The sequence below is a fragment of the Rattus norvegicus genome, chromosome 2, assembly GCF_021556685.1.
Source record: "Rattus norvegicus strain SHRSP/BbbUtx chromosome 2, alternate assembly SHRSP_T2T, whole genome shotgun sequence".
In the NCBI taxonomy this organism is placed as follows: Eukaryota; Metazoa; Chordata; class Mammalia; order Rodentia; family Muridae; genus Rattus; species Rattus norvegicus.
This window is the reverse complement of record NC_141535.1, coordinates 43,327,828-43,350,815: the sequence shown is the minus strand read 5'-3', so window position 1 is coordinate 43,350,815 and position 22,988 is coordinate 43,327,828. Positions and strand designations below refer to the sequence as shown.

Below are 22,988 nucleotides of genomic sequence, written 5' to 3'. Positions count from 1 at the left end.
ACTGTTTTACACACACACACACACACACACACACACACACACACACACACACACACCTAATCCAATTCCATAGGCATCAGGTTCTCATTACAGTGTTAAGTTCTACACGCCAAGGGCCATTTAGTAACCTCAACACCAAAACCAAAGAAGCATGAGATGCCTGTGACAGATACGCTCCCCTTCAGTCATTTTTCAAACTCAGACCATCCCACTGCCTCCAGGCACTCCAGATTAATGAAGGATGATTATTTTTTTTCCTTCAGTTTTTTTAAAAAACAATTATTTTCTCCTTGCCCCTGTAAAAACAACTCTACACTAAAATGGGCCGAGTCGTCAGCAACTCTAATGAGGATGCAGCGTCACCCCAGTGCCTATTTTTAAAACTCAAACCACCTGCTCCACATTTGCACCGACTGCTCTTCAGCAGCTTTTAAAGATTTATTTAAATCTTAATTGCGGTGTTTATGAAAGAACAGGGACTGCCAACTTCTGGATTTGGCAAGGAGTCCCAGCAATGCTATTTAAATGTTCTAAGTACCTGGCTGCACTGAGCTGTGTGTGGGAAAGTGCAGACACCCTACCATTATTTCCCCTAGCTCACACTCCTTCTGTCTACATTTTCCCAGGAGATAGAAAACGGTCCAAGGATACCCGAATGAGTTTGGCATACTTAGATGTGCTTACATCCAGAGGTTAAAAAGGGAAGGTGCCTCTGTCCACCTTTTCCTGGTCCTTTGAGTTTGCCCTCTCTTATTAGCTCCTGGTCTATGTTTCAGAACTCTCTGTCCTCCTTATTGGCAGCTGGAAAATACTTGTTGTGAACGGAAACCCATATGTCCCGTGCATCCCGAACTGCTCAGGACGGTCCAGCTGATGCCCACTCATTTCCCAGTAAACATCGAAGCACTCGGTTCAAGCTCCAAGTGACTCACTTTGAAGGAAAGGCGCTATGGCCGCTTGGCTGGTGATACCACCACCTGTGGTGCATTGGTGGTATACCAGTTTGCTCTTTTATGTCAGACCTCAAACTCTTATTCTCCCCACTGAAAGAATTTCCAAGACCTTGGCAAATCCCTGTTCTAATCGTCATTGACTTACTCAATAAAATGAACCTGTGAAGCCTTTTCTTGGGAAAAAAAATCTTTCTACTTCAGATCTCTACTAACATTTGACCCTAGGAAGCTCCCATTCCTTTCAAGAGCCACAGAGTGCAAAACTGTATGTGTGCTAAAGAGATTCCAGTCTCACCCAGCTTAGCCCATGTCACAAAATCCCCCGTTCTCTTCTTTTCGTACTTGAATCTCACTCAGAACCCCCTAGGAACCATATCTCAGGGTAATGACTGCAGTGCCTTTCTCAGTCCTACATGCATATCTAACTCGTGCGGCATTTAAAGTAAGAATCAATGAATGAATCCAGCTCCCGGTAGGAAAGGTCTATATAAACTACTGATCTCATGTTTCTTTTTCTAACAACACAAAAATGTTAAGAACAATGTTACTAAAATTTCAAAGTTGAATATAAGAAATATAAACTGCCTCATTTTAATCACTAGCACTGAAAAAAAAAAAGAAGAAACAAGCAAATAAACGACTCATCTAAATGAGCTTGGTGTGTTCAGTGTTTGGGTTTTGAAACTTGAAAGGGCTCAGATCCAGGATGCAGAGGTCCAGATCTGTTTATTAGTTTTGTGCACTTATTGGTATAATTTTCCTTTCCTCAAGGTAAAATTATCATAACTGAGAGCAATGGATAATAAATCCCACCAACTAAACTCACGGGGGACTGATTTCTAATTAAAAATGTTTATTATTATTTGCCCCCAAGAAATGTAAATGCCTGACATTTGTAAATACAAACATATTTGACTTAACTGTGGCATTATGACCCAATAAACATACCGGTGCTTTGAAAACATCAGAGGCTACAAATGCATTCAATAAACTTAGCCTACAAACCTCTTCCTTCGCAGTACACTCAAATCGGCCTGCATTCAACATTAATCCTATTCTATATTAATCTTGGATCTCTCGTGTAATTTACTGAGTACTGTTCTGACATTTAAAAATAGCACCATCTTTTAAAATGTTTAAAGTAAACAATTTTTCAGCCAAACCATTCCAATGACAGCTTCTCGGGTATTTCTTATTCTAGTGGTTGCTTCTAGCAACAGGCTCATGACGTTAAGGGAATGCTGTTGAAGGAGACAGGCTCACTCACCCTCTCAAGTGCACAGACAAAGCTGTGTGTCCGTCCATGTAGTTACATCCAGACCCTGTCTCTGCTCTTCTACAGGGCAGGAGACTGGGACCGTGCTTATTCCTTGTCCTTCCTCCTCATCAGCTCAGCTCCATTATCCTCTGATACTGTCACCTTGAAAACTCGTGCTTTATTAGGTCACAGGTAGAAAAGAGATCTTGCCCTCCGTGTTGGGCACCCTTATTCCTTTATGGATCTGGGAAAGGGTCCCAGTCTCACCAGAAGTCATTTGTTAATGGTGTGTGGGGAGAGTTGCTCTGTGCAGAATGCTTAACTCTGTGTACTTTGTGGCATTTAGCAACTTTGTTCTCAACAGGGGACTTTCTCTAGTCTCTCAAACCCAAGTCCTAGCACTAAGCTCTGTTTGATTCTGGCATAGGCTTCATCCCATGAACACAGAAACCATGGTATTTCATCTGTGAAAACCTACCCTAGCTGGATAGCACACCCTATCCTGGCTTTGTCTTTGGCCCTTAACTGTCAGTTCCCAATGGCCAGAATCGGCTTTCTCTGACAAGGAAGCAGCTGTTTAAAGGAAGAATTCTAAAGACCGCAAATGCCTTCACCACCTCCTCTGCCCTAAAAATCCAAAGACAGAATCAATTGCTTCTCAGGGAAAAAAAAAAGTCCTAAATACAAACCATCGAAAGAACATACGAATTGATTGCAATTTTCAGAATTTATCACCATAAAAGAATCAGTTCATTTAAGTTTCACTTTGTGTAGCTTTTTGTATCTGCTCTGAACAGGCTGAACTGCCTGTGAATGGGGCTAGATTCAGACTTTCTGAGGAATTTCTTGACTTTTAGGAATTACAATTACGGCAAATTCGCTTAGAATACCAGATACAGTTACACCAAAAATGTCTTTATGAAAGCCATCCCTTCGTAAATTAAATATATACAAATAAGAATTATCGAGCATTAAAGGTGATAGTCGCCACAGCTGTGTTTTATGAAGCCAACAGAGATTATTCGGTCATGTTTGGGCCTAAACCTAGAAGACACAAAGTAGACATTAGGGATGGCCTGGAGGAAAGTGCATGTGGGGCCAGACTCTAACCGTTGCCATGGCTACGTGCAGCATATCTACATTTCTCTGCTGTAAAAATGAATGTTTTAAAGGTGCCACCTCACAATACAGCCTGGATCCAATGCAAGGGAAACCAATGTAAATGGCATAGCATAGCGGTCTTTACGAGGCACTCCACAAAGACCACCCATCTGTTTGGGCACTGGTACTCGAAAATGTATTTCAATAGCTGCTGTGTTGCATAAGCATCTCTCACGGCAAAGGTAACCTGCTAATTGATAACGCACATAGATGCGATTGTGAATTGAAAATCCTGTACAAAGAACAATTATGAGTGTTCGTGTTGACAGTTGACACATTGACCAGGCAATGGTGGAAATCGTCTCCTTTATCCCTAAAAGCCTAATGCAATGCTGAGAAGTTACAAAGAAAACGTTTCATGGATTTAAAGGGACAAACTCCACTTGGAACACTTGGCACTTAAGCGCATACAGTGGCTCTTGCATCGTGAGTGACACTCATCTCTCTGAAGCTCAGAGAATATTGACATTCCTACCTTTAAGAGGTTTTAAATTTTGAAGCAAGGCAAAAGTTATTAGTGAGAGTTGAACAATTCTATACTTCTCCCTATTGTTCAGAAATGCCTTTCCTCGAAGGTAATAGGACTGCTTTGATTTTTTTTTTTTGATATAACAAATTTCCCACAGGGCAAATCTGAAATGATATGATATAGAATTCCATGCCTGGTAAACTCCATCTAGAAATAAAGCAGCTGACAAATCACTTGAAAGTTCAGCCACTTCATAACAAAGAACAAAGGAATAAGTGATCCCCCCCCCACTTCCATTTCGATCTCTACCAGCTTCTCCCAACGAATTAATAGCAATCAATCCTGTAATTAACCAACATCTGCTGGGCACCTGCTTCTCCTAGATGCTGTGTTAGATATTTCCACAGATGGGGAGACCCCATGTGGGAGGCACAATTGAACTGGAGAGCAAAACGTACCTAGCAGAGGGGACTGGCAGGAATGGGGAGTGACTGGCTCTTTGGATACAGACTGTCCTGGGCATCAGGAAGATGTTCCAGAATTGGATTCTAATGTTCATACAACATTCTATCCTAAAAGCTGTCAATTGTATGACATGCTTCAAAATAACTAGAATGCTGAATTTTACATTGTATCAATTTTACAGCTGATATAAAATAGTAACTAAATCCCAAATATATACTGGAAAATAATTACTAGGGAACTGGAAATGTTCTGGGTGGGTAGTTCACCATGCAAAACCTTAGAAATATTACTGAAGGGAACTTGGCTTTTTCTGGAAGTCTTCAAACTAAAATAGCCACAGGGGATGAGCAGGTGATATAAATAAATTAAAATGTGAAGCAGCCAGGTGTGAAATTTAAACATGATTTGTTTGTTCATTAGATACATAGGGGAAAAAAGATTTTTACAAAAGTAGAGGATGCTCTCTTAACAAAAAAGCCCTCTCTGTGTGGTTTCCACCTTCCCACCAAGGGTACAGATGTGGATGCTGAGAAATCCACTAAGTGCAAGGACAACGGAAATTGAAACATTGGTCTCATATCAGGGACAACAGGAAGGGCAGAGACAGTGGTCAGCCTCTAGAGAGAGGCTCCGTCAAGTATGTCAGAAACAGGTTCATTGGGTTGAAAACTTCAAGTTTTAATGATATTCCCCAAGCTTAAATATATACAGTGTTGAAGACCAACACTGACAATATGTTCCACACATACATACATACAAACATACATACAAACATACATACATACAAATAAACATACAAACATACATAAACATACATATATACATACAAACATACATACACACATACATAGATACATACATACACACACATACACACATACTCACACATACTCATACATACAAACATACATACACACATACATAAATACATACATATATACATACACACATACACATACATACATACAAACATACATATAAACAAGCATACATACATGCATATGCATACATACGTACATACAAACAAACATGCATACACACAAACATACATACATATACATATATACATACAAACATACATACATAAACATATATATATACAAACATAGCTGCATACATATACATACATACATACAAACATACATACACACATACATACATACATACATACATACGCACACATACTCACACATACACATACATACACTCACATATTGGGTGGGTGGAGCAAAGCTCCAACCACTTCACATACATACACAGACACATGTTTCTGGTGGATGGAGCAAAATCCAATGAGCTGGTGCCAAACACTTTACATGCATACATGTATATACAGACTTACATATTGTGTGGATGGAGCAAATGCCGATGAGTACGCTCCAACAACTTTATTTTGTCTCCCACAATGTATATATCCCTGCAAAATCTTTCAGGCGGTATAGAATTAAAATGTGATTACATTCTATTTTCTTTTCATGAATGATTATGAAAAAACATTTCTTAGTAAAGAAACAAATTTGTACGGGTTCATGAATTGCCTCACAAACCACAGGAACACCCATCTCAGACAGACAGGGAGTTATTGATCATTAGCACCAAGGCTGATTCATCAGGGCTGTAGACTAGACTTGGGAGCTGGCTGTGCTCTTGAGTTCAGATCCTACAGGCCGAAAATCTACAAACACCTTGCAAAGTTATTGAACCAACCAGGGTTTAGGGATAAAGGATTTCCTTGGAACATGTCTTTGTTGTACACTTATCCTGCTCCAATAGACTGGGGTATTCAGCTGTGGCAGGAGACTTATCTAGCCTAACATTCATGTCTTAACTTCCCAATCAAAATGCCAGTTACCCAAGTACAGGTCTCTTCCTGCCAATCAGGATATAAGTTCCAGAGAGACCTTGGGAGCTTAAACTTACTCCATCCCTACTCAACCTGGAAGTCTTATCCCAAATAGTTTCTTATATTGATGCAGGTGTCTCTCTTCTATTGGGGTCCAACCCAGGGGCAGTTTATAAAGGCAAAAACCACACAAGCTTATACAGAGGTGCAGGAAGTGTTACCTGGTGGAGGGTTCAGGTCCAAGCTTGTTGTGGCTAAATAGACAAAGTCATTTTAATTGACTTCTATTCCAAATAGTTTTCAAGAACACCAAAGCACAGAACATCCTAGTAACAGCAGTAACAACACATGAAAAAGTTTCCTTATGACATTTGCACACAGAATGCCAGGATAGAGAGGTAACAGTTACCTAGGTCTTAACAAAATGATTCCCAAGAACCCACATCCACTCATAACTCAGAAACTTATTATAAAGTGTGAGTAGGCAAGGAAATTTTCTCAGCCATTTTCTCTTACTGGCAGTCAACAATTTCCAGTCACAAAGAAATGATTAATTATTTTCTTATTTATCTTAAAAAGTAATCTTACAAAATTTTAAAAAGTCACAACTCTACACTTCCATATAAAAAACAATCAGCTGTTTCTACTTTAAATTCTCAGACTTCATTCCTACTCATCAGCAATTTTTATTAGATCGTATCAGGAAGCTGAGGGTGAGGATGGATACAAGAAATTAATTACCTCATAAGTCACCAGTCCAGCCTCAGTAAAAGTCACATCAGCCGGTGCTGGTTAGGCTGCCACTGCTCTTGTTCCTTGACCTCAAAAGGTCCCTAGCTCAATTAATAAGTGTGTTTTTCTGAACTTCAAATTGTTCCCTGAGATTTTCTGTGCCAAAGCCACTAACAAAAATGTCTTAACCTAGATAGCTTCACTAACAATTCATTTTTCCAAATGTTGTCTAAGTGTGCTGGTCATTGCTGACAATCTAAATTTCTAAGGTCCTCCCTAGAGTGGTGATTGAATTATTTATCTGCTCCAGCAGCAATGCCTAAAAGAGATCAAGCACTATTATTGTGAGTGCCAATGCCACTGCCCAGTGAGGGGCTGGAAGCCCCCTTAGAGTTTTCATACAAGTCCCAGATTAAGATGGGTGTGAGGGCCACAAGCAGAGCAGAACTCCACAGCAGCGCCAAGTCCTCAGAACAAGTACCCCTCGGGTTCTCTGCCTCTCTGACGCACACCCATCTTGCTTGTGCTAACCCGTGGGCCACATCCCATGAATTCTAAAGCTGTTTGTTGTTCCTCCTGCGTGGCCTTTGACAGTACAGGGTAAATTCTGATTGAAAGTTCAACCGTCTTGGGAGCAGATTTAACAGCCAGCAAACGCTATTTTGACTGGGGAGAGAGGATACAGGGTGGGGTTCTTTAGGGAGACGCACGGGAAGAGCCGCAGCGAGCGTACCCTTGGAGTCACTTAGCAGATGTGGATGGGGCGAGCGTGGTAGATGGAGGTTGGATGTGTAGAGAACGAGGGGAAGTGTAAGAGCTGGGGAATGGGTGCCCAGCTGTGCACCCTGAATTTCACTCAGTGGAGAGTGACGACTTCCTGAAGCCTGTGCAGCCTCAACTCCAGCAAACTCGGGCTCCCTCTTCCTTATCAGGAGACTAAAGGAGAGTCTGTAGGTCTCTGTGAGGCAGGGATGATTTCGGTGTGGGGACAAGCGTTCATCAGCGCTATAAGGGGACCCTTGCCCAGGTTCTGAATCCTGCCATCTGGCTGACACAAGAAGCTTAGAGCCTGAAGGACCAGTTCATTCTCTTGTCTATTAAGATCAACTTTGGCCTTGGGCTGGTCTGAGCTCCTGTTCCAGCTTCTGGCTGTTTTCTTTGGCCGTTCTTCAGGGAAGTGGGTCAAATCCTCTTCCCCTCCCACTCCTAAAATCCATCTCTTGGCTGGATCCCCAACATGGGACCAGCTCTGACAGTTGGTCCTGCTGCTTTGAAGTCCTTATTTCTGGCCCAACTGTCACCTACCTGGCATCAAGATGACCTTTCCCCGACAACTTTGGTTCATCTGATTCCACTGGAAAATTAAAGAGGAAACTCTGTAGTCACAATTCAAATGAAGAAAGAGGCCACTTGAAATGGAGAAGACAGCAAGAATGTAAAATATTGACAGCTAGGAATGATGCACTAAAGTACAGTTTGGGGAGTTATGGTGGATGCGGGCACACATGATTTTTCCTTCAAATTTAAAAGGTCAGAGAGCCCAAACAGTGTTCAGGACTTCTTTCCTGGGGTGAATACAAAGATTTAAAAAAAAAACTACTAAAGAGCTTTACCATAGGGTATAAGCATTAACATGAAGGAGGAGATTTAATATCATTATGAAATTGAATAAGTTCACTGATAAAGGGGCTGAGAAAGAGATTGTTCAGTACTCAATATTGGAGCTGCGATTGTTATTGCTAACCCAGGATAATCACAGTGGGGGGCTGTGACATTTCAGTGCCGCTCATGACAGAGCAGCGTGCTTTATGGCCTCGTGGCCCTGCTTGCTTCCCTGTGTGTAGGAGTCTGGAAAGGTTCCAGGGTTCTCTGTGCTGTGTTCCAAGGACGTTTAAGGAACAGGGTAAAGAACCGTGCCAGACCTGTGTCATCCCCCACAAGACCCAGGGTTTGCGATGTCCCTGCTCACCAGCAGAGTCCTTCCAGGGAGTCAGCTGCTCTTCCAGCTGTAGAGGGGCCCCAGCAAGTAGTTGAGCTTAAATCGTGTCTGGCTTTGCCTGTCATGGGCTTTAGAAAGGGCAGGAATTATTCTTTCTAAGTCAGGTCTGGAGAACCCCGAGGCAGGAATGTGCTGGCTGGGGCACGTGCTCTTCCGGGTCTGGAGCAGGGCTGCCTCTGCCAGAGAGAGCAGTAGGGAGGAATGAGAAAGATCTACCAGCCCATCCATGTTTTACGGAGCATGCCCACTGCTCACCTGATAAAGACACATGTGTCTTAAAGTCCCTAATTACAGTTCGGGCAGCATAAGGGGCAGGTGTTCAGGGCAAGAAGCTCAAGTGGTAACCTGTCAGGGGGTGTGTCAGACTCCACAGTCAGCTTGCTACGTGACCTTGGGCTACTCCTTTGATCCCAGTTTTGTAAGACTGTGAGGCTTTTTTTTGGGGGGGTTCTTTTTTTTTTTTTTTTGGAGCTGGGGACCGAACCCAAGAGGCTTCTTTGACTGACACCTGGCTTCTGATGATAATGGCGCATATGGATGGGAGGGTAAGGTTTTCTGAGAACAAGTCATCAGGTCCAGGTAGCTAAGGTGAAAAGGCCAGGATACTGAGATGTAAAAACCAGAAAGTCCAAGGAGTTACCAGAAGAATAAAGGCTCCAACATTCACATTTGTGGGTTAGGCTGTGATTTTAAACATGCTTGGACACAGGTATGGGACATAAGTGGCTTCTCACAGAGAGGTTTCACCTTTGTGATTCAAATGGACACAGAAGTCTGGGGTGCATGATAGGCTCCCATTCCCATGGATCTAAGCAACTCAATGACACAGTACTGTGCTGTGACTTTGACCTTGTGCTCCCACTGTTTGAACTCTGTGCTTTATGACAGATAGATTTAGGCTGTTGGTCACTGGAAAACAGTTTAATTTGCAGAACATTTTGTAGCTGCACTTCTCTTGTTCATCTGGAGATGTGGCTTTTGTAATCCTGTTGTGTATTTTAAACTGTTAAACAGCTGTACTGTTTGGTTTGATGACATTCTTAAGTGCATGCAATCACCTTCGAATTATTTAAATTAATGAAAGTGTGTGTGAATTAATAATTACTCATTACCCTAGAACTGATCATTTAACTCCATCATAGTTCCCTTCTTCAGGGTACATGGAAAGGCAGGGAAGTCTGTAGGTGGCTAATGGATACTCTCCCTCTGCCATTTCCCAGCCAACCATGGGAAGGTTTAAACAAAGTACTCATCCATTTCGCACCTTCACTTCCTTATCTGTAGACTAGACAAATAAATGGGTGCCTGCTCATGGATGAAGTGAGTTAAAAATGTTCAAAGGGCTCTCAATATTGCAGGTGATGTGGTAAGCCCTAGACTACACAAACGCCAGTGTGTGGCCCCCTAATGCTGCTGTCCTGACACCTTCCAGCTTTGCCCATGTTTCCCCATTTGAAAGTCAGGATAATGCTGTAAGACAGGCAAAGCAAATATCATAAATTATGAAAGTGGGTACAGAAGCCATCATTTGCTCCTGGTGACAGATCTAGAATGTTACACCAGGAAGATAGCTCAGTACAGAAAGGAACTTGCTGCCAAGCCTCAGGTCCTGAGTTCAATCCCCAGACCCACTTAATAGGAAAGAACAGATTCTTGCTTACCATTGTCTGTCCTGCACACATGTGCTCCATACATGCACACTTACATACATACATGACCACGTACAATATAAAAACAATAAATAAACAAACATACGGAACCAATGGACATGTTTTAAAAATCTAGCATGTTAACAGTGGGCTGCCAGGGTACTTGAGGCAATAAGTTTCCACACTCTCACCATATCACAGACTCCTCATGCTGGGGAAAGAGTGTTATCATGATGTGCAGGCCTCCTAGACACCATCTTCTGAGTGATCACATATTCCCAGGATCCCACAGTAAGGAATGGAAATTCAGAACATTTTAGATTTTGTGATCAGAGATCATGTTACTGTTCCCAGCATACACAGCAGCATTCTAAGGTGACCTAACACCCAGATAAAGGAGGTGCATTTGATAAAGGGGGATGGGAGCCCATATCTTTCAGCAATGGCTCGGTGTTTCAAGTTCTGCCTTTTCCCCACCTATCACATGTAAAAGAAGCGCTGGCTGAAATGGTGGTAGAACTGAAACTTGTCCCAGCTTTGACCCAAATTTCATGATTCGTTTCCTCCAAAGGTCTCACATCTCCAGTGTGTTTTTGGAATCTTCTCAAATGATGCCCACCCCCAGTAACACCAGCACCTAGAAAAAAAAAAAAAGCAAGCAAAGAGCTCTGATAATTAAGCATTGACATCGATCAGAGGGTGCCTGTCCTGCCCCAGTGGGGGTCCATCAAGAAACTGAATGATCCAGCCATAGGGACTTCATTGACATCAGAAAAACCAGCACTGTCCACACCACCTGACCTTGCCGATAGATAAAGAAATTTCTACTCTAAGAGAACATCATGATCACTGTGCAGACATAAAACAATAAGAAGGAAACAGAAGCCAAAGGTGGACTGAAATACTGTTTCCTAGACTCTGATGATGATTAGCCTCCTGGGTCTGGCTGGTACTCAGATTCTAACAGAGCAGCAGTCAAAATGTAACTGGGGTTTAATCATCTGATCAAATAGTGGTGCCGAAAAATTAGAAATTTTAAACTTATGAAAATAATTTATTTTCCCTTCCAATTCTCTTCAAGAAAACAAGTATTTTTCTTAGTTATTAAAGGGATTTAGGCATAGATTTAAAGTAGTGGGCTGTTTTTGTTTTTTGTTTTTTTTTTTTTTTCATTTTGGTCCCAGGAGCCAGGCATTCACTGGATTTAATCATTTTGAATCTTTATGTCTCCTCTGAGATAGGGCCAGATGTAACCAGAAGGATTTATAGGGTGTAAAATTGAGAATGGATTAGAAAAGGCTCTCTATGTTCTGCTCAACACATTCTAAATCAACATTCCCCCCAGTGGACCAGACCAATCTCTGTCTGGCCAATTGGGGCAGTTGCCATAGCAACTGACTGGCAAGCACAGCCAGTAGAATGTGAATTCGAACAATGGAATGATAACATTGTGTGCAGAGCTGCATTCTGAGACTGCTTCCAGACAGCCACATCCGGAAAATAGGGTTTGCCCACCCCCTCATCCCCCATATTTCCTACCTTCTTGTAGAAATTAAAATGTATTGTTTCCTTTCTCATTCACAAACTTTACTGCCATAAACAGTACTGGTGAGAAGGTACTGCCCCCACCAGATAGTTGAAACAGTATTACAAAGACTGTAGGATTATTGGATTAACACTCAGTTCAAATATCCAGAGGTTGACAGAGGTCTATGGTAATTCCTGTGATTCTTTAGCGCCACCTTGTGTCCTGTTAGATCCTGCTTACTCCCATGACTGGGCAGCCATTGAACAAACTGTAAAAAAGTTACAACAGGATTGTATAGAAACTTCATAGTCCCTCTCTCAGTAGAATATGCGCAGGGTCTTTTCTAATTCTCTCATTAAAAAAATTAATGACTTTGACAAAATACAGAAATGACTGAAGAATGGAGGTCAATGTCAGTTTTAGAGAAAACTTTAAAAGACGACATGGCAGCCAGAAAGAAAATCCTAAGGGAGTTGTATCTCACTTTTCTCAGAAGAGTCAGCGTTGTAGCTGAACACAACAATTCACATCCAGGAAACATAGCAAGGGATAACTTAGCACCCAAGGATACAGTTCCAGTAAAGGATTCACACCAACTAAACCCCACCTCAACTGCTCACTACCTACCAATAATGTCATCAAGGGGTTGATTCATTGATTAAGTCAAAGTCCACACGATCTAGTTGTATCTGAAAAATCACACTCAGTGCTTTGCTTTTAATCCAGCCAAGTCAACAAAGACTTATCACACCAGAGGCAGGAACAAGCAGTCCGTACAGGAGGACTGGCTGGTGAGGGTTCCTAATGATTCCATTGTTAACTCCGATTCCTTTTGGAAAACCTCTCTGCCCTTGCAGACAGCACGAATGAATCCATAGAGACAAAATGAACTTCATCAATCTCAATCCCTCTTTATAACTCTTCCCTCTGGTCAGTGGGTGACACTTCTTGTCCAGCTGTCATCCCAGTCTAAATTACAGCCATCTCCCGCTGCTGCCTTCTTCTCATCAACACTCAGAACTACAACTGAGTCCATTGGGCTTCTTCGGAAGCATGAAATAACAGGCCTGTTTCTGTATGTTTCCTCCAGGGTTTGAGTTTTTTGAAACCAGCGCCAAGGATAACATCAACGTGAAGCAAACCTTTGAGCGCCTCGTAGATATCATCTGTGACAAAATGTCAGAGAGCTTGGAGACTGACCCAGCCATCACAGCCGCCAAGCAGAGCACGAGGCTCAAGGAAACCCCTCCTCCACCACAGCCCAACTGTGGCTGCTAATGTCCCCCCGCACAGGAGCTCCAAGGGGCTCCAGAGCAGCCAAGAAACAGCATTTATAAATGGTCTATTAGCCTTCAATCATACTGCCTAATAATTATTTGAAGGAAGTCTTTGATGTCAGTGGCCCATATATGCATTCAAACCGTGAGCAATTTCCTGTGGTAATATGTGGCGAATTTGCTCTTATATTTGTAAGGATTATTCATCTATAAACACCTGCTACTTGCATGCGGTTTATCATTCATGTGTCCTTCATAACATTTTGCAATGTTTTTCTCAGTTAAGCTATTGAAGAAACCCCAGACTAGAATTTTACTGAGAATAACTTTGGTGCCATGGATTCAAATCACACTTCTCACTTATATGGATGATAACCTAGGGACCCTTTGTGTGTGCGTGTGCGTGCGTGTGTGTGTGTGTGTGTGTGTGTGTGTGTGTGTGTGTGTGTTGTGAGCAATGGGAGATTCAGGAAGCCTAGTTTAGTTTTTCCTTTGTCTAAAAAGTAAGTGGGACTTTTGCTCTTGATTGGGGACCCCATCACAGGTCCAGGCAGTCTACTATTAGAAAAAGCGATATATATATATACATATATATATATCGCATTTTCACTAATAATATCTGAAGGGTGTGTTAACGTTTAAAACATTGAGAGGTTGGGTGCAGGGTCAGTTAGGAAGCTGAGGCAGAAGGATAATCAGTCAAAGCATCCCAAGCTACAAATCATAAAACTCTATCATGGGATAAAGAAAAGGGAATTCAGGCCCTTGCAAACTGAACCACATAAACACTAATCAAGGTTTGCATACCCTACTGCAGTGATCCTTGCCAGTGATTCTGCACATCTCTGCATGTGTAAGAGCGACTTAGTCAGGTACCTACTTAGTGTCAGCTGCACAAGAAGCACTGCGACCAAAAGTGCTGTGAGTTGCTGTGGAATTCCATGACCTGAGCAGCCTCCATCCCTTAACCACTTATCCCACACCACAGAACATGACCCTGGCTCTCTGGAACCAGCACCAATTCTGGACTAGAAATTGGCTTGAAGCTTTGTTCGTGCTTCTCTTCCCATAGGCCAACATCTCAACCACTGCTCTCTGCTCCAACTTCAGCTAAGCTTTCCTACCTGTTTAGGAGGCAACTAGGTAACTTTTCCATTAGCCCTGCATTGAGGAAAAGACCATCTTTATAACCATATTTTTCAGAGGATTTATAATTCTAAAATATGCCCTCCTAACATACGTCTCTAAATATGCTCAAGTGAAACAGAAGATCATGGCACCGAGCCGCCCTGAAGACTGAAGAATCCTGGCAGTCCAAGAGAAGGGTGAGAGCCTTGAATATCCAGTCTTTTCTTCTAGGTTTCCTGAAGACCATATAGAAATAATATGCAAAATCCTGGTGGAGGTGATGCCTACTTTTAGTCCCAGCATTCTGGAGGCAGAGGTAGGCAGATCTCTGAGTTTCTGACCAGAATGTTCTACACAGTGAGTTCTAGGATAGTGAAGGCTACACAGAGAAACCTGCTCTAGGAAAAGAGGAGGAGGAGGAAGAGGAGGAGGAGGAGGAGGAGGAGGAGGAGGAGGAGGAGGAGGAGGAGGAGGAGGAGGAGGAATTAATACAGAACAACTCTTAACATCTGTCCCAATGCCAAGAGAAGTCTCCCAGAAGTCTTTGTGACAAGGATCTTATGAAGGCACCAGTTTGAAGGACAGTAAAGTTTTGTTGGTAGACTTTTTCCATTTTGGTGGTTGTGTAAAAGATTCACCCTTCCCTTCAAAACTAGAGAAATATCACCTGAAAGTATTTAGCACAAGCTTGTTGGGCAGGGCTATTGACAGGATAGTATGTGCGTGTTTTCTTCTCGCGTGCTTAGTTTCAAACTTATAAATTAGTGGTAAGTTTCCACTCTGACACCCAGAGGAGCAAGTATTGGTTCACCAAAGATTAGAAGACACTGATGACTTTTTAAAGTTTAATGACACCTAAATTCAAGAATCATAGAAATTAACAGGAAAGGAAAGAGAGAAGCAAGGAACATAAAGTAGGATTTCTTTGCAATAGTATTCATGTGATGTCATCCTATTTCTATGACCTGGGCCATGATGTGGCCATATTAAATACTATAGCTGTCAATTCTGCTGCAGAACATTCTAAAACAAGACAATGGAGTCAGGAAGCCTGGGCCTCATTCCTTGCATGCTTGCAATGAGTGTGAAAGGCCTCACTCGGATACTTTGAATGACTTCTTCAAAAAGATGTTGATATGCGTATGTTATAAAATGAGAGCAGGTAAGAGAGAAAGGGAAACAATCATCTTTGCTCATTTGAAAATTCCCCCGAAGAACTGGTTGCATTTGATTGACCGAAGCCAAGTACCCACATGTATATGCTCTATTGAGAACTCCAAAGTTAAGACCATGATGTGCTAGTCAGTGGACAGAGAGTAGCCCTAATGTCCTTGCCCAAAAAACATTCCATACTTCCTATTCTCCAAACCCCATGGAAACAATTGAAAGTTATAAAATGTTATAAAACCCCAATGTCTCAATTGAAAGTTATAAAATTCCCAACCTGCTATATATTTCATTCCAAATAATTCAGTGAACATTTCCAGAGAGATACATCGCTCCCAAAAGAGAGAAGAGTTGCTGTTCCTAATATCATCAAGATGCCTTGGTTGTAAAATCAAATTTGGCAAATAGGAACCAGATAATAGAACATCTATAAGTGTTGATGTATATAGTTTATAAATTCTAACACTGTAATGCTGAGATTTGTCAACCTTTGCTCATTACATGACATATGTACAAATACATACTACCCATCCTGTCATCAACATAAGTATGAATATGTCCTGCCGACCTGGCTAAATTCGTATCTAAAAAGATGTTCAAAAACTACTTATTTGTCTTTCCAGGTCTTGTCTCTGATGCAATTTAGTATTTTAAGTGTGCCCTTGCCTTGCACTGTGGTCATCTGGGTACCCCTGTCCATCCATTGCTTTAAGAACTGAACCCTAACTGCTTCAGAGAGCATTCCCAAGAACTCTGGTGTTGCTTCACCTCTTTCCTTTCTTAATGCAAGTGGAAGGGGTTTTGTCTGCATAACCATCTTGCAGTATGAATGGATATGGGAGGTTCCCAAGGTGTCCTTGGGTTCCAAGATGGCAAGTTAACCATAAGCATCACATCTATGGGCTCGAAGGAAGAATTGCTTTAAAGCAATGGCTTAGCTCCCTGTTGTTAACCCCACCCAACAGCACCTACTGCCATCAGGAGCTTCAGTGACTACAAGGAGATTTATGAAGTTCCTCCCTGGGGCCATCGGGTATTGCTTGCTGCCAGGTAAATAAGGGCAGAAGACTGTGCTGGAGAAGGACATATAATGGTGCTTCAGTGGTCATAAATGTGGAATATAAATTCTACAAAATTGCGACTGAAGACACCAATGTGCTCAATTAAAACTGGATTTATTTTACTTACTTCACCCCTATCCAAATTCATTTACTCAGCACATTTATCCTTTCATTCAGGAGCCAATTTAAGCCTCTAATTTTAATTACATCTGTGACAACAATAATCTTATAGTAAAATGCATTCCCCTATTAACTTCCACCAAGCGACGTTAACGTCAGAGTGTTGACGTTCACAGTGCTTTATCCACTGTGAACTTTAGTACATGGCTAAGTATGCTCTTTAGTGCTTTATTTTGTTTTGTGGCTGTTGCTGTTATTGTGTGGCACTTGGAGTGTATTAAAACTGTATCCAAACTCTATCGAGCTTCACCAAGCCAAGATCGATGCTACATGTGAAAAACAGGGACATGAGTGATCTTAAAAGTGTGACCTGACCGAAACTATTCTAGACTGCAAAGTTAATGTTTTCTGCTAGTCTTCTTTGTAATTTGGGAATGTTCAGTCATTTTGCTTGCAGGCTAGCCCATCTGTCTGGGAAACTGTCTTTGTCTAGATTTTAGTCTTCTTGACAGAATCTAGTAACCTCCTATGTGTGCACTCTCAGTGTGCTATGTGAGGCTACCCAGAAGGCCTTTTTGCTCACTCTGAATGGTGCAGCGTCCACAGTTCTGCCAGTCAGTGGATGTTACCTGTACTTGAGCTGTCTGCAGGGGAATGGAGACTCTCCTTTGGAATGCTAAACCACTGAATATTCAAATAAGCTTTGAAGTCCTTTATATTTTATGTGATTTTTTTTTCTAGAAATCAAATCAGACATAAGCCTGTATTACACCCTGGAATTTAATTAGGACACTACAGTTTACTGACATATTTACAGTTGAGACACACTCATGTGCCTGTCCCTACCCCAACACACACTTGCTAAAACACCCTTTTCGGTAAAGAGAAAAATCCCCATTGTTGGTACTTTCTCTGTGCAAAGAAAAGGGGCCATTTTGCTATGCGCCATTTGTAATCACATCTTACTTAAAATTTCAATGCAATAGACTCTTCATGTGGAGAGAAAGTGCATCCTGCAAACATTGAAGGTAACAGAAATGAGTCATCTCACAACCGCATCTGGAGCAGGAGTATTAAGTATCCTGTAGCTAAGGACGAATTAGGCTTTATCTTTCGGTGGCCCTTTCATACTGCCAGAATTTTAAAAATCATTAAGGACATTCTAAAAGTACTATCCCCACAAAATGACATCACCTCACCTTTCAGTTCCCCTCAGCAACTGTGAGACCTGGGCTTTCCATCAGTCACTTCTTGCTGAAATGAGGCTGGGGACTACCTGTCTATTTCATTCGCCCGTGTTCGTTTTTGCTTCATTGTGGACAACTGAGAGTTGCTGTGGCCTTTCGTGTGTAGTGGAAATATCAGCATGTTCCTGTCATGTGTGGTTCAGAATTGCTTAGGTTCATGAGTGCTGAGCTCATAGACACATGAGCTGCATGCCTCCCTGGCCTGTCAGGGATGTGAGCATGACCCGTGTCTTACTAGTGAATCCATACTCCTTGTCAAAGTGAAGTCTAGGGGTTGTCTACTATGTCAATATGATGACTTCCATGTCATTTTCATCCCCCCTAGAAAGCATGATGAATGGGAACCGTCCTGTAATTCCTGTTAATATATTGTTAATGTCAGATGTGACGTGATGCCAGTGGACTGTCCCAATGTACAACTACTTAATGGTGTTCGTAGAACCGAAATGTCGTAAATGTTGCATGAAATATGTTCTAAAAATAGATTTGTTTTCTATTTTTCAACACCTCAGAATTGAGGGTTCATGGGCCAATAAGTGCAATATTTAATGACTTACTCAGTGTATATAAACTAGTGTGAGAGTGACTTATGAGGAATGCGTGAGATGCTTTGATAGCCGTGTGCTTATTCAAATGATTTCTTGTAGCAGTGTTTGTCTAGTAGTGCAATTTATACAGTCAACATTTGACTGGCATCATGGGAAACTCCTCTGTGCCTACTTAAAAGTACCTTTTTCTCCCATTTATAAGTCAAATATTTAATATCTGAAAACACATGTCTGATTTGTGATTTTAGAATTGTGGGTTTTGTTTCTGAGAAAGAATGACTGTGAGTTTGTTTTATTAAAGTATTCACCTCTATAGTTCAGAATTTTCCCTAATAATCCTACAAGAGTGTATTAAGCAGCTACTTTAGATACCTAAGAATAATATGCATATCCAGAAGTCACCTTTTCTCCTCAGAAAGGTTGATCACATGTTCTGTTTGGAAACTCTCCACTCTTGTATTGTATGTATATCTTATCGATACTTAATTTTGTTCTTTGTTTGCAAGCTCAGCAAAGTCAGCCTTGGGATCTAGTAGCATTATCTGTGTCTTTTTAGTTTATAGATAACGTTTACATCCACTTTCAACTCTCAGTTGTCCACTCTGCTGTTAGAAAAGAGAGAAAAGCCAGTAAAGATACTCGATCCATTTTGAAATGCTAATACAGACACACAAATCTCTGAACCACACTTCCTGTCCTGAAACTTCACAAAGCTGTACCCAGGCTAGTCATTGGGCTCTCAAAAGTTCAACGTATTTCTGGATATGAAAGTTAAGCTGAATCACCAACTCAATCTCTTATTTGCTGTGTCAATTATTAAGGTAATGCCTCATTTTCATATTGTCCTCCTCATCCTTTTCATGTACTTAGCAAGCCATTATCCCTTTAGGAGGTAGGTGTTACTGAAAAATGGAATGCAGTGGGTTCTAGGCGCCATTCTATCCATACACAGTAAATATCTGTTTTCTCTACAGCACTGGACAAGAAGCTGACATATGAAAAAGGCCAGTCATATTAAGTGACATTGGGTTGTGTGGGCAATATGTGACCCAAATGTAACCATGCCAGTCTGGAAATTGTACACAAGTCTCGAAATCCACTGAAGAAGTAGGGTGAAAATGGTAGCTGAAAGACAGAGGTAGCAAAGACTTAGTGCCAAATTAAAAGGGAAATAAAAGCGGAAACAGGTAGCTGACCACAGAATAATAATTTAAGAGTATAGTTAACCCCAGCTCCGAAAAAAAAAAAAAAAAAAGAACCAAGAGTATAGTTAAATGTTCCATTTGTTATTAGGCAGTTGCTGATCACCATGTGCTCTGCTCTGTGCCGAACACAGAAGGACTATGGCAAAAGGAGATGGTATGATCTAAGTGATAGATTATGGCAGACACCGGAGCAAAAAGAATGAGACTTATAAGAACTAGAAGAGTCAAGGTTGGCTCCTATGTAGGGGTCAGACATGATTCCGGGAAGAATTGAGTAGTGAGAAGACTGAGCCAAACACACAAATACAAAAGGCCCCAGGGTGTTCTCTGTGAATGGAAGGAAGAGCAAGAGAATTAGCAACCATGGAGACTGAAACCCACAAATTGCCTAACTTGGCTCTCTGCATTCCGATCTACACGGAGAAGGCAAGTGTATTCCCCTGACCCGAGCAGCCTCAGCTCAGCCACAAAACACGAATTGCTTTCAAGCAGCTAGTTTAGACATTTGCCAATGACCCAAACCCAAGACATTGCCTAATCCAACATCACCAGGCAAACCTCTACTCAGATTTTTCTGTAGCTCTGGGTTTTGTTTAAGGGCATCGGACAATGCGCAGAGAAAGATTCTACATTGTGCCAGGGTTCTTTGGGCTCCTTCTTGGTGATGGCACTGTGGAACTCCTCTTGAGACAATATTTAATGCTTTCTTATTGTGACTGTGATGTTTAGTTGAAAACTACTGCTGCATAGCAAGTACTGTGACTCTTCCTGTGTCCACAGAAGCTCTTGTCTGAGTTTAAAGCTATAAAGCGTATTCACATTGTGAAATTATTATTATTATTATTATTATTATTACTGAAATTAATTGTGTACAAATGGTATGTGCTCTGTTAGGTAATTAGTTTGTGTGTGAATTATGTATGAAAAGTGGTTTTGTTCTCTGAGTTTATCTTGTTTTATTTTTTGAAGATTACAATAAATATCTAAGAGACTATATTCCTGAAATTCTTAGTCTTAGTCTAATGAATCTTATCTTTTGATTTATAGTGTATAATACGTGGTTTAGGGTTATCTATCTTTACTTCTTATAACATTTAGTTCTCCTCATTAGTAATCCCACACATAACATTGAGAGTCTGAACTGAGGGCAGAGAGTGAATATGTATTTCCTTAGGGCTATTCATATCCAATGTATGAATATAGACCTAAATAGAGGAGTGAGTTCCAATAATTATAAGAACTCAAGATAGATAACATTTTGTCCAACTTGATTGTTCTTGAGTTACCAAAACCTATATACTACATACTACATACTACATACTATGTACTATGTAGTATGTACTACGTACTATGTACTATGTACTAGTAGAGGATAAAGACCTGCCAAGGCAGAAACACACCTCTGCTAACTGAAAATCACATGTTGCTATATCAGAAGCTGGAAGACCTCATGACAATTTTAACAATTTTTGCTACAGTCCACAGGCATGGCATGTGGATAGGATGTGTTCTGGTTTGCTTCTCCTACTGTGACAAAAACCCATGACCAAAAGTAACTTGAAAAGGCAAGATTTATTTCAGTTTATAACTTAGAGTCATAAAGGGAACAGACAGAAATTCAGGGCATGAACTGAAGCAAAGCCAGAAAAGGATGCTACTTACTGGCTTGCTCTCATGTCTTGTTCAGCCTGAGTGACCCTCTGCCCCAGATCATCTTGTCCCGTTGTGGCACCAGCCTCGGTGAGGTCAGCCCTTTCACGGCAATCATTAATCAAGAAAACTAATCAAGGCATGCAGACTTGCCTACATCATTCTGCTGGAGGTATTTCTCAACTGACCTTCCTTTTCCCGGACAACTCTAGCTTATGTCAAGTCAACCAAAAACTAGCTAGGACGGGATGTGAGAGCAAAGCACACATCATCCTATCCCAAGGTTAATGGTAAGTGGACATCACCCTATTCCAAAAGTTTCAGACATTCAGACTGCTCCTTAGCTATGAGCCTTGGGGGCATGACACAATTGCTGGTACTACTTTATCCATAGCCCAGCAAATGCATCAGTGATGCCTAGATTGCTTAGGGATCTTGTGTCATTAGCTGGCGTTAGTTCTACAGATCTTCTTCCAACCAGGCCTCTCAGGATATTTGCAGGACTTCTGCACTGAAAACCAATTGACTGGGTCACAGGAAGATCCACAAGGGCAAACTGACATCCTGTGATAAACTGGGTGTTGGAAGGACAAACAAAGGTAACAAAAAGGTAGGTAAAGCATGTAGCATAGGAGAAATTAAAAGGAAGGATAATAAGAATAAATTGAGAAATTTACAGTTAGATTTTCAATAAATTTTTACAGAATTCCTTCTGTTAATTTCTTATTATTTATGAAAATATATATATAATAGAATCCTGTCCCTCAATGAGCTCATGCAATTGTAAGGGAAAATATGCTCTTAATATTAATAACTTGCCATAATTTGTAAACTTAATATTCCTGAAAATAACCATATAATAGAAATTGAAATGAACTTCAGAAAATTTCATGTCAATGGAACTTACAAGGATTCCCTTTGAAATATTGCAAAATATTTGTTTTTAGATTCTAATCCAGTGGCTATTAATCTGTAGGTTACAACCCCTTTGAAGGCCAAACAACCCTTTCACAGGGGTCACATATCAGACACTATGATTAATAACAGTAGCAAAATTACAGTTATGAAGTAGCAACAAAAATAATTTATGGTTGGGTGTCACCACAACATGAGAAATTTTATTAAAGGGTCACAGCATTAGGGAAGTTGAGAACCGCTGCTCTAGTCCCCTATGTGTCCAGAAACTGATACAAACTCTATTAATGGTAAAAGCCCAGAAAGACTATAGATTTCTGGGTCATTCTGACCTTTTGTTGAACTGAATACAATTTGTTTTAACAATAATCTTTACCCTCAAGCCCAGTAATGCCATCTGGTCTTGACATTGCTTTAGAAAATGAAGTCATCAAAATGGGAATGGGGAACAAGAATACCGTTGGGAGGGAATTGGGAGGCAAAGTTTAGAACAGAGGCAGAAGGAACACCCATTCAGAGCCTGCCCCACATGTGGCCCATACATATACAGCCACCAAACTAGATCAGATGGATGAAGCAAAGAAGTGCAGGCTGACAGGAACGGGATGTAGAT

General features: G+C 41.2%; 1 protein-coding gene across 2 annotated transcripts in view; it reads left to right on the top strand.

The window, feature by feature from the left end:
- Rab3c (RAB3C, member RAS oncogene family) overlaps positions 1-20,815 on the top strand; it is a 243,345-nt gene extending 222,530 nt beyond the window's left edge. For both annotated transcript variants that reach the window (NM_001433831.1, NM_133536.3), the window contains 1 exon segment: positions 13,148-20,815. In NM_001433831.1, coding sequence (NP_001420760.1) covers positions 13,148-13,335 — 188 coding nt within the window. In that variant the 3' untranslated portion in view covers positions 13,336-20,815.
- The last annotated feature ends 2,173 nt before the right edge of the window (positions 20,816-22,988 follow it).